We start from the raw sequence: 12,581 nt of genomic DNA, 5'->3' as shown, positions 1-12,581 counted from the left end.
AGCAACACCTCGGCACGACTATTGCTTATACACATGCTCCAGATGTTCTCATGTAGACTCAATATATATGACCCCCATACGGACAATCCATAGGAACTACAGCCAAGTGCAGCTTCCCCTGCCTGACAGACACTCAGTATGTATTTACACCACTCACATTATCCCTACCTAGTGTATCGTCAGTATCTCTCCGTGCAATAGCCAGCTCATGAATCTCAGTTAATTAAAGGAGTAGAGTTATAGTGGAAGCAAAGGTCTTGCCAAGATCTAACACATGACATATTCTCAAACATCATTAAATTTTATGAACATCTCTATAACTAGGACTTCACAACAGTCATCTTAGTCATTACTCTTGGGAAAATGTCAGGCTCCAGTAACCCTTCTCCCAGTGTGAAACACAATGTGGATCCAGTGGTTCATGGCATCATAGGCAAGAGTAGCTTCGGTGCCTGTTGGTGTAATTCATCACTCATGAAACATGCTGTTGTTTCTCCTTGCTGATAACTTTTGAATATTTGGGCCAACATCTTCTAGACAGAATGTACAATTCAGGCTGCACTGGAGAATCCTAACAGGGGATATCATCTGTTTCTCGGGGACTGCTTTAGAGGGAAAAAATGCTTTGACCATTGAAAGCCTCTCTCTAACATGCTTTGTCTCACTAAAAAGCTGCTCAAATTAATGCAGGTTATTGTTTTTGAAAAATCAAAATCTAGGAACACTGAGCAGAGGCTTTGATTTTAGGTGCTAAGCTTTTCATCAGCAAACATGACTAAGTTTCTCATGACTCCTTGCCAAGTCAAGCATGCATCTTTCCCACAGAATGAATGGGCCCAAGGGCAAGGGTGTTAATCGGTAAAGGGAAATTGAGCCTTCCTCCTCCCTCCTCATCAGATCTTGTCCACCCCAGTCAGGGACACAAGCAGGGAAATTTCTTCAGCAACAGGCAGAAAGAGGACTGCATGGATAAAGGCAGTGGGGCAGGTAGCCAAGAGACAGATGGGAAGGTTGTAATTTACAGCAATTGTTATTAGTGCCTGCGTTCTTTGGCATAGAGCGAGGAGTGTGCAATGAGGGAGGGGAGGGAAATCCCTCTGAGCACAGGTTTCAGCAGCAGTTGGTGATTTCCTGACGCTCTCCTCATTGCCTTGGGCCTTGGTTCAATGAAACCTGGAGCAGGAGATGGGAAAGTGCAGTGGGAACTGCGGTGAAGTCAGCGGGTGCTGCACTTGATGGAGACGTGCTATCTGATGGGACACTACTTGAATTCTCAAACTGGACACCAAAAATGACCAATTACTTCGTACTGTGCCTCTGATTTCCCTGTGAAGCCGTAAGCTTACAGACAATTAGTAAAGATACATTCACTGTTATTGTGGAGCACCTGAATATTGTGGCCTGTCACTAGTTTTACACAAATTAGTCAGTCAATCAGTCAATTAGTCGATCTCAGCCCTCTGTTTTAATACTGTGAAGTTTAAATACTGTGTAGTACATACAGACATCAGGAGTGAATCATGAGATAACCCAAAACACTGCTAAGAATGTGTTTACTAAAAGTGCTTTTCAATGAAGGAACATTCATCTAGAGCACACAACAGACAGGAATCTTGCAGATGACAGGTTACTGTCATCTAACTAATGGCTCTAGTTAAATATTGTTAAACATATTGTAAGAAAATTTCTGTGTCCAACCTTCCTCGCACAGTGCCAGACCAGCTGAGTAGCAGGTTGGTGCCCCAGCAGAAGGATGAACCACAAGAAGGTTCATCTAAAAGAACATCTGCCAGCAGCCTCCAGCGGACTTCAGTGGCAGAACCTGCTCCTGCCAGCATTCCCTCATCCACAACCTCTGTATCTGCTTCAAGAATAGCCTGTGTGGTGTGAGTAGGCAATGTCATATGCATGGCTACATCTCTGTCCACTTCTGGTCTCAATCACAGCAGCATTGTCTCAGAGGCAGACAATCCCTGTTGTCCTGAGCAGTGGAGGGTTCCCTGCTCTCTGTGTGTGATCCCCAGAAACACACAAGCCCCAGGAAGAGAAAATATTGCAGAGACTCACCACAACGCAGGTGATGGTCTGCAATGGGAAAGATGCTGCTGAAGTTCCAGTACTCGGCCTTCCAGCTGACAGTATTGCCCATGGCACAGTCCAGAAGCTCTTCCTGACCCATCACATGGTCCCACATTTGGAAGTAGTACAAGCTGCCGATGAAGCTGTTGCTTACCCGCACAATAACGCCATCCTTTCTTTTGTGCAGATGACCCAGAACCAGGCTACCATTGGGTTTCAGGCACTCAGCACTGCCAATGGTTTCGGTATGCACGAGGTGACCATTGCAGTAGACCTCTAGCAGCTGTTTCCTGGTGTCCCACAAGCAGCACAAACTGTACCACTCAAAAAGGGCCAGATCAATCTGAATGTCTCGTCTGGTGCCAAAAAGATACAGCCTCAACTCCTTGTTTTCTCCAGAGAGTCCAAGCTCTATGTCATTTATGTCAATGGAGGTGTCATTAGCATCATAGGAAAATGCCGCCCAAGAGCTGACATTGGTAGTCCGGTTTAGGTCAATGCACACCGTGAACTGACATAGCTGAGGAATGCTGAAGTTGACCAGAGACACATACTTATCATTCCTTCCCAGGAAATCCAGTCTTTCTCCATGCAGATAATGTGTTTCTGTAAGCAAATGGCATTAGGAAAGAAGGTAAAGAAGGGAAATAAAGTGTCGTTTCCAAAGAAAAAGCTGCAATATGACCTCATTCAGGTACTTCCCTAAAGGATGATTAAAACAATCAGAAGTTTCTTCTATTTCTAGTTTATGCTGCCTTTGAAATTTAATTCTGAGACACCCACACTACCAGTAAAGAGAAGATAAGTTTAATTCTGCAAAGGAATACTTGAAGTCCTCAAGACATGCCAAATAGGAATCAGTATAGAATTCAGGTCGAGGGTCTACGTGGTCCACTATCAGTTCAGGTGGCCAGTGCAAAGGTCTTGGTTCAGCACAATCTGGGTAAAGAGCTGTTTGCAGGTTTGCCTCCCAGGTGACTTATCACAGCCCCAACCTTCAGTTTTTAGGTCAAGGTTTCTGCTGAAAATAAAATTCATAAGGACTGTCCTTTTCTCAGGCTCTGGAGAATTTGGGCCTTTTTCTTTCTTCATTACTTTAAATTATCTCATTATATCTTTATAAACCGCTCAAAAGATTTTGCTGACAGAGGCACCCTCCCTAAGTAATGCTAATCAGAGACCTACACAGGCAGTGAGTAACTTGCCTACATGTGGCCCCAGCTCTGACTGCAGAGTAGTAGCTGTGATGGCTCTTAACTCAGACAACCTCAGTCCCTGGAGCAGTTTGGCAGGGGCACCAGCAAGCTGTGGAGGGTCTTTTAGTCTGCTTATCTGGGTTTTGTAATCCACATTAAGTGTCTGTTGTACATCTGGACAGGAGGCAGCCCAGTGCAATGCTAAGACACATCCATTCTACATCCTGGATTTGCCATGGTCTCCTACTCAGTGACCTACTCTACCACTGCAGTCACTGCCAGCCATGACAAAGTCCCTTTCCCAGGCATGAATCTCTGTGAACATGCACCGAGCAGCACCGCTCCACAGGCCACATGTTTAGACAGCAGCATGCAGTCACCAAAGGCAGGAGCCAATCTTTCCACCAGCTTCATCTGCCACCAACAAAGTGTTTCTGTAGGGGGTGAGGTGGCCCCATATACACCATCAGAGTGGTAATTAATCAGACTCAAATTGTAACCCAGGCCCCTCCTGTACAGGTGATCAGCATCTTTAACTTGCCATTAAGCTCACATATTTACATGTGCTTCACTAATTTAGTATATATTTCTTCTAGATAAGAATTGTGATTATGTTCTGTCTTTTATAAGCACATCTAGGGGCTGTTTTTACAGCATTTTCTTCAAATGAATTAAAATTTTTCCAAATCTGATTGCCAGCCATGCAAATCAGGTATTATAAATCCACCTTCTAACCTGATCAATATATCTCCAGTGACTATTTACACTTCTAATAAAGGTTACACATGTTGTGGACTGCAAAAGTAGCTGGCACTTCTCCCCATCTGCTTCACATGCTTCAAATTGGAGGCAAGTAGGAAATGATCCATCTGCACAGTCTAATTCTGCAGGTGGTCAGAAGTGGTGCCTTGCTGTCCTAGCATAACCTTGTGTGCTCAAAGCATAAAGAGAACATTTCTATTACACATAACAACACTCTGCTATCTTGCTTGTCTATCTCAGCTTTAAAATCAGCTCCACTGAGCATCTCAGTGTGTTGTGGAGCATGCACCCACATCCTGGCCTAGCTTCTACCACTGCAACTCGGTGGTTTGCACCCAAGATAATTGTTTTCCCCTTGAGAGGGAGTACGTAGGACTCAGAACAGCAGTGTATAACATCCATTCGGTGGAGGCCCCTGGGTGGGATGGGAGTTTAGCACCTCTCCACTGACACACCAGCCTCTGCCTTAGTGGGAGTAAGCCCTTGCACATGAAATCACATGGCCAGCTCTGGGACTGCAGGAAAAGATCTGTGGTGAAGCTTTAGTGGGTACAGAGAGGTGGCTGTAGCTACTCAGTTACAGTTCAAGCAGTGGTTAATTCATTACAGCACAAGAAAATGCAGCAGCCATCTTCAACCATACTTTCTAGCAGCTGCAGGGCCCAAAAGGGTAAGAAGCCAGTTCCTATGTCTTTCACCAAAAGATGGGAATCCTTGTGGGATGTATAACCGGCAGAACTGGCACCCATTCCATTAATGACCGGAGCACCATTGCACCCCAGGAGAGACACACTGAGAAATCATCTCTTCAGGGGTCAGGACTTCCAGTGTCTTATAGCGGACAGACTAGGAGCCCCTGGCCAAAGCTGAGAGAAAGTGGGTACATTTGGCAAGAATTTGACATTAATTCCGTCTTTTTATTATGGAGGCTTTACTTGGAAAGAGCTCATGGTTTTTTTGACTGCACTGTGTGCTGGAAGTGACCCCAGTGCTACAGGGTGCATTTTAGAAGCATGAATTATCTCTGTGCCTGCATTGTTCTTGAGGAGAAGTCAAAGAAAGACATACAAAAATCACATAGAACTAATTACTGTTTTGCTGGGATTTACAGTGGAGCGAAAGGGTGTCAAGTGTGTTCATGAAGCACAGTGTACTGTGTTTGCCTCAGTGCCTGAATTTTTACTGGAGAATTTCGTTCTGCCAGTAGCTTCATGCTTTTTCCAGAACACCACGGAGTGAGTAAATACACAGCTCTTATTTTACAGTGACCAAAGAAAAACAGAAAAAAACATACAGAAATGCAGGAAAGACACCCAGGAAGGAAGCAAGTGAATAATGACAAAACCAAGAGGCTTTTCATCTCCAAATGTGGACAATAGCTGTGATGCAACCAAAACCTGACATTTCACTCCTTGCCATATTTTCTCATGTGTAGAAAATCTGCAGCCCAGACTGAACCAACATCCCAGGAGAGGGTGTGCGTCATGCCTAGACCTGTAGGTCTGCAGGCCAACACATGCTCAGGGATAGACAAAGACCCCAGTACCAGTCACAGTGAGAAGGGAGAGATCCAGAGCAAGAATAGCTGCTGCACTGGGGCAGAACAAGAGGAAAGTGGGCTCCTATAGAGATATACTGTGTGTGCATAGGCTGGGAAACCAGCAGACATCCCCTGCGCTGGGGGATGCCCAGAGCCCACTGGCAACACCATCCCTATGCTTAATCCTGAGGGGAATTACTGTACCTGCCGGGAGGAAAATATGAGCAGCAACCATCAAGATGCAGAGAGCCTTGTCAGAAGAGTGCTGTCCAGGGCCACGCATGAACCTCTTCATTCTTTAGGCATGTTCTGAAAGAAAAACATTGGTGAGCACTCCCTTAAGACACACTTTGCTGAGAAATCCAAACACCTCCTGCAATTTGCTGAAATGGCATTCACAGCACAGGAGCCCAGAAGTCCTAACTCCCTGTGACCAAGCTGAGTCATTAGATCAGTAGCCTGTGTAAAGGCCACAGCTATACAAGCCCTCTGGTTTCTGCTGGTTTCTAAAAGCAATGAGGTTTACACAATTACACTGTGCATGTTTTGTCCATCTGTCACAGCTCTGCAAACCTATTAGCAACTTTCAATCTGCTTTGACAAAAGAAGTTCATGTCTGAAGTGGTGAAGTTCCTACAAATGTGGGGAAAACAAGAAGAAAAAGCTAAACCAGTGAGGTTAAGCTGGATGTGCTGACCCACAGTTGTGACCCACAGTTGTAACCCACAGACTCTCATGGGATGGGAGACCACAGGGCAGCAGGCAGGGCAAGAGGCACATGAAGAAGCGGGACACAAGGCTGCTCATGGACAGCTCAGTCAAAAAAAGTGTTTGTTATCACTGCTGGGCTTTGTCTACAAATGAACTTTCATCAGTTTAATTAAGCCCTGGGAACATACTTGTAATTGGGGACAGGCTAGTTCTGGGGTATAAGTGTACACTAAACACTTAAAGCAAAATCCAAATACGCTACTCTAAATTGGAAGGAGTTTGTCCTATTTTTGTGCTTCAGTTTGACTAAAGTTGCTTCAAAGATGACTGTAATTAAACCAGAGCAACCGAGTGGACAGACAGCCTCGATTCCCGAGAGCCCTGGACTCTCACTCCTAGGGCCCTGCATGCTCCCCTATGGTGCTCTGCTTTCTCTACTTACTTCACTGGGCATCAAAGGCAAGGGATTATTCTTGGTTTAGGACCACACTGGATTAAATCTTCAGCTATTAATGAGGTATATAAAATGGCTGTAAGGGATGGACTAGATCCTCAGATTGTCTAAGTTGGCCAAGCTCCATTCAGTGGAGTTGCCTAGCTCCACATAAGATGCGGCCCTTGCCAAGTAAGGGTTACTACACTCTGACCACTGGCAAAATGGAAATTGTTCCTTTGTGTCCAGACATGTAATATAAACATTAGAAAACTATAAAAAACCCTGAGCTAATAACAACTCTCTCCATTTCCTTTTAAAACTACACTTTACAAAACTTACAAAGTTAGGAAATGTCATCCAGTTTTCCATTTACTGCTGTGACAACAGATCTCTTCTCCCAGCCTTCTCCTTTAGTAGTCCAGCAATGATTTGCTGACTTTTGCAGTAACATTTAAGGAATATTATAAAGCAAATCATTCTGCTCCCAGCCTGTGGTACTTAAACAGGTCTTCTTACGTATTTCAAGTGATTCATACTTTCTCCTAAAAACAGCATAGACATTAAAAAGTGCTGCTCAAAAACTCACCTCTCAGTGTAGCACAGAAATCAAGGTAGATTTTTGCCAAGCGCTCTACACTGTTTCTTCTGTCAGATGCCAAAAGACCAGTGAAGAGAAATTTGAAAAGAAAATCAGGTGGGATGTTGTGATGTTTTCAGTCATTCAGCCAATGAAGAGCAAGTGATTTCTGTTCTGAAACCACATTTCCTAGGTCCTGGAAAACTTGCTGTGACAACAAATCTCTGGTCCTGACCTTCTCCTTTATTGTTCCAGCAATGATTTGTTGACTTTTGCAATAATAGTTAAGAAACAAATCATTATGCTCTCAGCCTGTGGTACGTCACAGGGCTGTATTAAGTTTTGTCCAGAGCAAAGTCCAGAACATGGAGCATTATAAAACACAGATTAGAAAGAAACAACTGAATTGAAGAGTTCCCCTTGTTTCTGATTCAAAAGTGACTGCACTAAAGAACATTGGTGGTAATTTCCCCGCAAGAGCTGTCTAGCCTCTATTTGTAGTATATAGCAATATAAAGTAAAGATCAAGAAGTATTTTCCTTCCCTCCTGCAAGATATTAATCAGTCATTGCCAAATTGAAAAAAAAAATGAAGTATTGCTTGCCACTAAGAAAGACTTCCTGAGCTGAGACCAAGGAGTGAGTGGCTCCAGGAAAGGATGGTCCTGGCTATAGCTTAGCTGGAAGCCACGTCTTGAATTTTGAGAGTTAGCTCTAGGGGCATGAAAACATTTGCATAGGGCCCTGGAGGGCTTGCTCCTGTCTCCTTCAAGAGTGTGATCTTAAATGTTTTGGCAGTGGCTCCCAGCAGTTCATCTCCCTCACTGGATCTGGTTAGGGACATAAGAGGAACTGGAGAGAGCCCGGACCTCCCAAGGCTGCTTAACACTGCAGTCCACCCTGCTCCTGCAGACACAGGATGGAAGTGTCCCTGTCTTCCACTCTCCTAAGTAATCTTTCATCTTCACCTTCTTCCTGACAAATCTGTCTCCTCCTCAGTTAACCCTGTATAAAGACCCCAGAATTCAGGTTTCTCCCCTAAAGACCACTACAGCACTCCTTAGCCAAACTGCTCCATGTCTCAGGAACTCCTCTCCTGCCTTGTCTTCTCACTGTGCACCAGCACAGACCATCTCACAGCCAAGCTGCCGCAGCCGAGCATCCTCCTGCCACCCAGCAGCCTCAGCCGGCAGGTTTTGTTCTCTTTCTGTTATAGGCTGATCATATTCATGGAAATTGCTAGGCATGCACTGTTTGTCTTGTCAAATCCATGCTGCATTGTTTCTAGTATTCACATAAACTCCTGCATGGAGAGCCTTTCTTCAAGCACGGGACTGAATAGGACTTTTCAAGGGTGGGTGCTTCAGAAGTCATCTTTTTGTACCTGTTAAACCAGTATCATGCCATCATGGTATGGAAGGAGTTTTTACTGCAACTCCAGAGCACTACTGAGAAGGTCTAGTTGTCCCCTTTTTCCACTTCCTCCATATTCTTCTCTCTGTTTCCCTGTTTTTCAGTTTAGTTTGGTGCTTGTAATTATTCGACACAAGTTGTATATCAGCTTTGCTAGAGGTTATTGCAAAGGGTCTGTAACACCATGTGAAGGCATTTCCTCTTCAGCGCTAAGCCACAGGCAGAGCCTAATCTAATAATCGGCATCATGTACCCATTTCTGGTCAAAACTTTCCTGGGAAGTTTTAGAAGAGGACACTTAGGACTCAGAGCAGAAAAAAAACAGTGATTGAGGAGTACAATGAAATGAAGAGCAGCCGAAAATGAAGACAGAACACATTCAGACTCACTAGGGCCATTCAGATAAAAAGGAATTTTGCTTTACTTTGGATGTGTGAAGATTTTTGCCAGAAGGTTGCTATGGTGACTTTTCAGCTCTCCCAAACCTCTGTGTACTGTAATTACATCTCAAAGCCTGTGAGCTGGGAATCTTTGATTCTTTGAAGGAAGAATGTGGGTGGCTGACTCTTCAGGATGTTTTTCAACCAGCCATTTTTATTCTAAAACAAAACAAAAAGATTCATATACTCGTGCCTTTAACACCTGCTTACAGTTTCTATGAAACCTTCTGGCTTTGCTGGCTGCCATCCTCCCAAGACCTTCTTGAATAATTTTTAACTAAAAGGCTTTTCAGAACACCTCAGTCCTGCATTATACATCAGCAAAGGTTATTTAGAGAATATGTAGCTCCCAGTTGGACTGAGTTCTCTTTATACCATTGGACATTTAAATTTGGTCCCTAAACTAAAACGTGCATAATGACAGGAGTATTTTTGCATTTCCTCAGCTTTTGTTATTTACTTCAGTTGTCACTGCTTGAGCGCTGAAAGCACAGAGGCTGTGCAAATATCCTCCACATTTTCTAGTCTACAAATCTACCCAGTTCTGCACAGCTCCCCTGAGACAGTGCACCGTTAAAAAAAAAGTCAAAGCTAAAATACAAATCCTTTGAATCAGAAACATTCAGACCATTGTTGTTCAAAATAAACAGTATAAAAAAATTAACAGCAAAGGGATCCAGTGTTAAGTTTCAATAAACAATTGTTGTTCTTTTTCTTCAAAACAGAAGTATCAGGGTGCCTTGCACAGCCACACAGCACAGAGACCTGGCTGCACGGGGTGGATGACTGAGCAGAGGGAGGGCTGAAACTGCCCTCTGGACACTGATCTGTACATAATATGCTTGACCATAAGCCATAATACTGCAAATTTTATTGTGAAATATTAGATTAGTTCACTAAACAAGGGCAGGAAAAGATTAGCAGGGTGTTAATCTTCTCCTTCAAAAACCTTGAGGATGTAAGTATTACAGAGTTTTCTGAGACAGCTGACAGCTAGCCTGTACAAACTTCTAGGTTACAAATTGGTTTTAATGCAATGAAAATTGAAAAACTGACTTTTTAAATTCCTTTTTAATTTCAGATCTAGGAGAAAATCTTTTTGACGATGTTTTATTGAATCCTGTGGTAGGTATTTTAGAAACATGGGTAAAATCCTTATGAAGTTGTAGACATTCAAGAAATACAACTTAAAAAACACAACCACACCTTCAGATTTACTTAGGTCCTTTGTTACAGGCTGATTCTAGAATGACATGTGTTTTGTTCTGTCAAAATATCCCAAGCAGGTATTTTTAGAAGGAAAAAAATCAAATTTTCTACATTCATTTTTTTTTTATTTTAAAAGATTCACGGTTTTAAAATTCAAATTGGAACAAGGATTTTGAGTGACCCAAAAGAATGAGTTCTGAAACACACTTTCCTTTCTCTTTCTTGGTTCTGTTTTGACATGAGAAATAGTAGAAATTTTAATGAAATCAAAATCCTGTTCTCTCCGGAGAAGTTATCAATGGTTCCTGAAAGAAACCTAGTGTCAGTGAACATTTTGCACCTTGTTTATCGCAGTCTGCTGTGCCGTCACCTCACGTTGCCTTTCTACATGGCAGAAACGCTGGCTGAACTTCCAGAACATGATCAACAGGATCACGGCTGCTCTCATTCACTTCCCGCTGTGACGCTGTTTCAGCAGAGTTCCCTGGGCATGGGTTTTGGAATGTCTATCCGTGCAGCCCTCACTGGGGAAAATATGCCCCAGTTGTTTATCTGCTTGCATCCAGCTCATTGCCGTGCAATTGCTGAGATATTACTACCACTTTCCTCACCAGGTATTACTGGAGCACTGGGTGCAGTGTGCAGCTGCCTGCAAGTACTGTCTCATGTAACCACACATGAGCAATATCTGTTCACTCTTAGCAGCCCTTAATTTTTTCTCCATGACTGCAAAAAACACAGCTGTAAAAATTGCATCTGGACATCTGCTTTGCAGCTATTCTTGGTCTTGCTCCACCTCTGAAATCCTCCCAGGTCCCCCAGCATAGGGAATCTCCAGCTGATGTGGAGGCACTGGGCTCAAGGCTATTCCTCTCCTCCCAGACATGCACTTTTCCAGACGTTTGTGCCAGAGGCATGGCCATAGCACACTGCACCTCATGGGAGGTTCCTGACAGCTCCCTGTCAGATGGAGTGGCTCAGCCCTGGCCTTTCACCTGTCAAAAATATTGCATTACCCCCAAGGATCAAGCCTCACCAACATTTCTCACAGCAAATTAAGCAGAAAAACCCTCTGCACTACCCACGAATCTCTCTGCAGCACCTAGCAGGTGGCTCATCAATCCAGTCTGCTACTCCTGTTACAACCACAACATATAATTGCTGAGACAGAAAGTGTGACTTACATGCAACACACCTACATTCCACTCCCTGGCTTAATGGCCCCAGAGCGACTGTAGCACAGAGATGGACACAAATTGCAATGTCAATCTCACAACTGATTTTATTAGTAGTGTCGCCTCCTACTCCTCTGGAATTATAGATTATGAAAATTGCCTTGAAGGTAATTTGATGTTATGAGACTTTGGAACAGATCCTTTATGGCTTGAGTGGTTAATATCATATTAGACTCACATGGTGGGACATCTAAGTAATGAAAGAGGAAAGAGAAGGAAAGCCAAAGTAGATGTGAGTGACTGTGGTGGGAGTTGAAAAGATTGAGGGATTTGTAGTAAAACTTGCATGAAATGAAAGATTCTAAAATGACCGGTTTAAACCTGGCTGGTCTCCACAATGTGATATGATTAAAGACACCCAGTCCGCCCTGAAAGAGCTAGCTGAGATGCACTGCTCTGCACAAGCTGATTTACCACACTTCTGTCTGGACCACAGGACAGATCAGAAGTCCCAAGCATATCCAAAAGACTAATGGGTGTCCCTAGTAGGGACTCTGATCAACACACACACACACACTCCTCCCCGTCACAGCAGTCTTCACCACTGTCAAGTCCTTGTTTGCATTTAGCTGCCCTTGATGAAGCCAGCTTTGCCTTAAATGCTTCCCCACCTCCCCAGGAGAAGGGAATGCTCACAGACATACGCGCAGTTTGGCCTGAGGAGCAGACTGACGGGCACAGGGCTTTGGACTTCGTGAGATGCAGTGAATATTCCCCACTTTCTCTGACTTCTTCAGTTTTCCCCACTGGAGACTCAATTCCAGGAGTCTGCCTACTGGATGACAAGAAGCAGCAGTGGTTCTTTCTGCTGCAGAAGAAACTTAATTAAATACATCCCAAGACACTTTTTACCCCCATGACTTTAAACTTTGGCTTGAAAAGCATGAAGAGTGGGTCATTCGAGTAAGGTTTCTGCCTAACCAGACCTCCTACTAGGTAAGCACAGCAAAAAATATACAACAAATAGCAGAAGGACCTACAGTT

At 43.8% G+C, this 12,581-nt stretch overlaps 1 protein-coding gene across 1 annotated transcript in view; it reads right to left on the bottom strand.

Annotated features, from left to right (window-relative positions):
• The window catches only part of ADGRG4 (adhesion G protein-coupled receptor G4), a 32,410-nt gene extending 26,538 nt beyond the window's left edge, over positions 1-5,872 (bottom strand). The window contains exons 1-2 of the mRNA XM_086470671.1: positions 5,782-5,872; positions 2,068-2,685 (exon numbers count right to left, since the gene is read on the bottom strand). Of these exons, the coding sequence (XP_086326797.1) occupies positions 2,068-2,685; positions 5,782-5,872 (709 nt within the window). The remainder of the gene's footprint in view (positions 1-2,067; positions 2,686-5,781) is intronic.
• Between the last annotated feature and the right edge of the window lie 6,709 nt (positions 5,873-12,581).

This window comes from Leptosomus discolor, chromosome 9, assembly GCF_034619465.1.
Source record: "Leptosomus discolor isolate bLepDis1 chromosome 9, bLepDis1.hap2, whole genome shotgun sequence".
Taxonomy (NCBI): domain Eukaryota; kingdom Metazoa; phylum Chordata; class Aves; order Leptosomiformes; family Leptosomidae; genus Leptosomus; species Leptosomus discolor.
The sequence above is the reverse complement of the archived record's forward strand: the minus strand, read 5'-3'. Positions and strand labels throughout refer to the sequence as shown.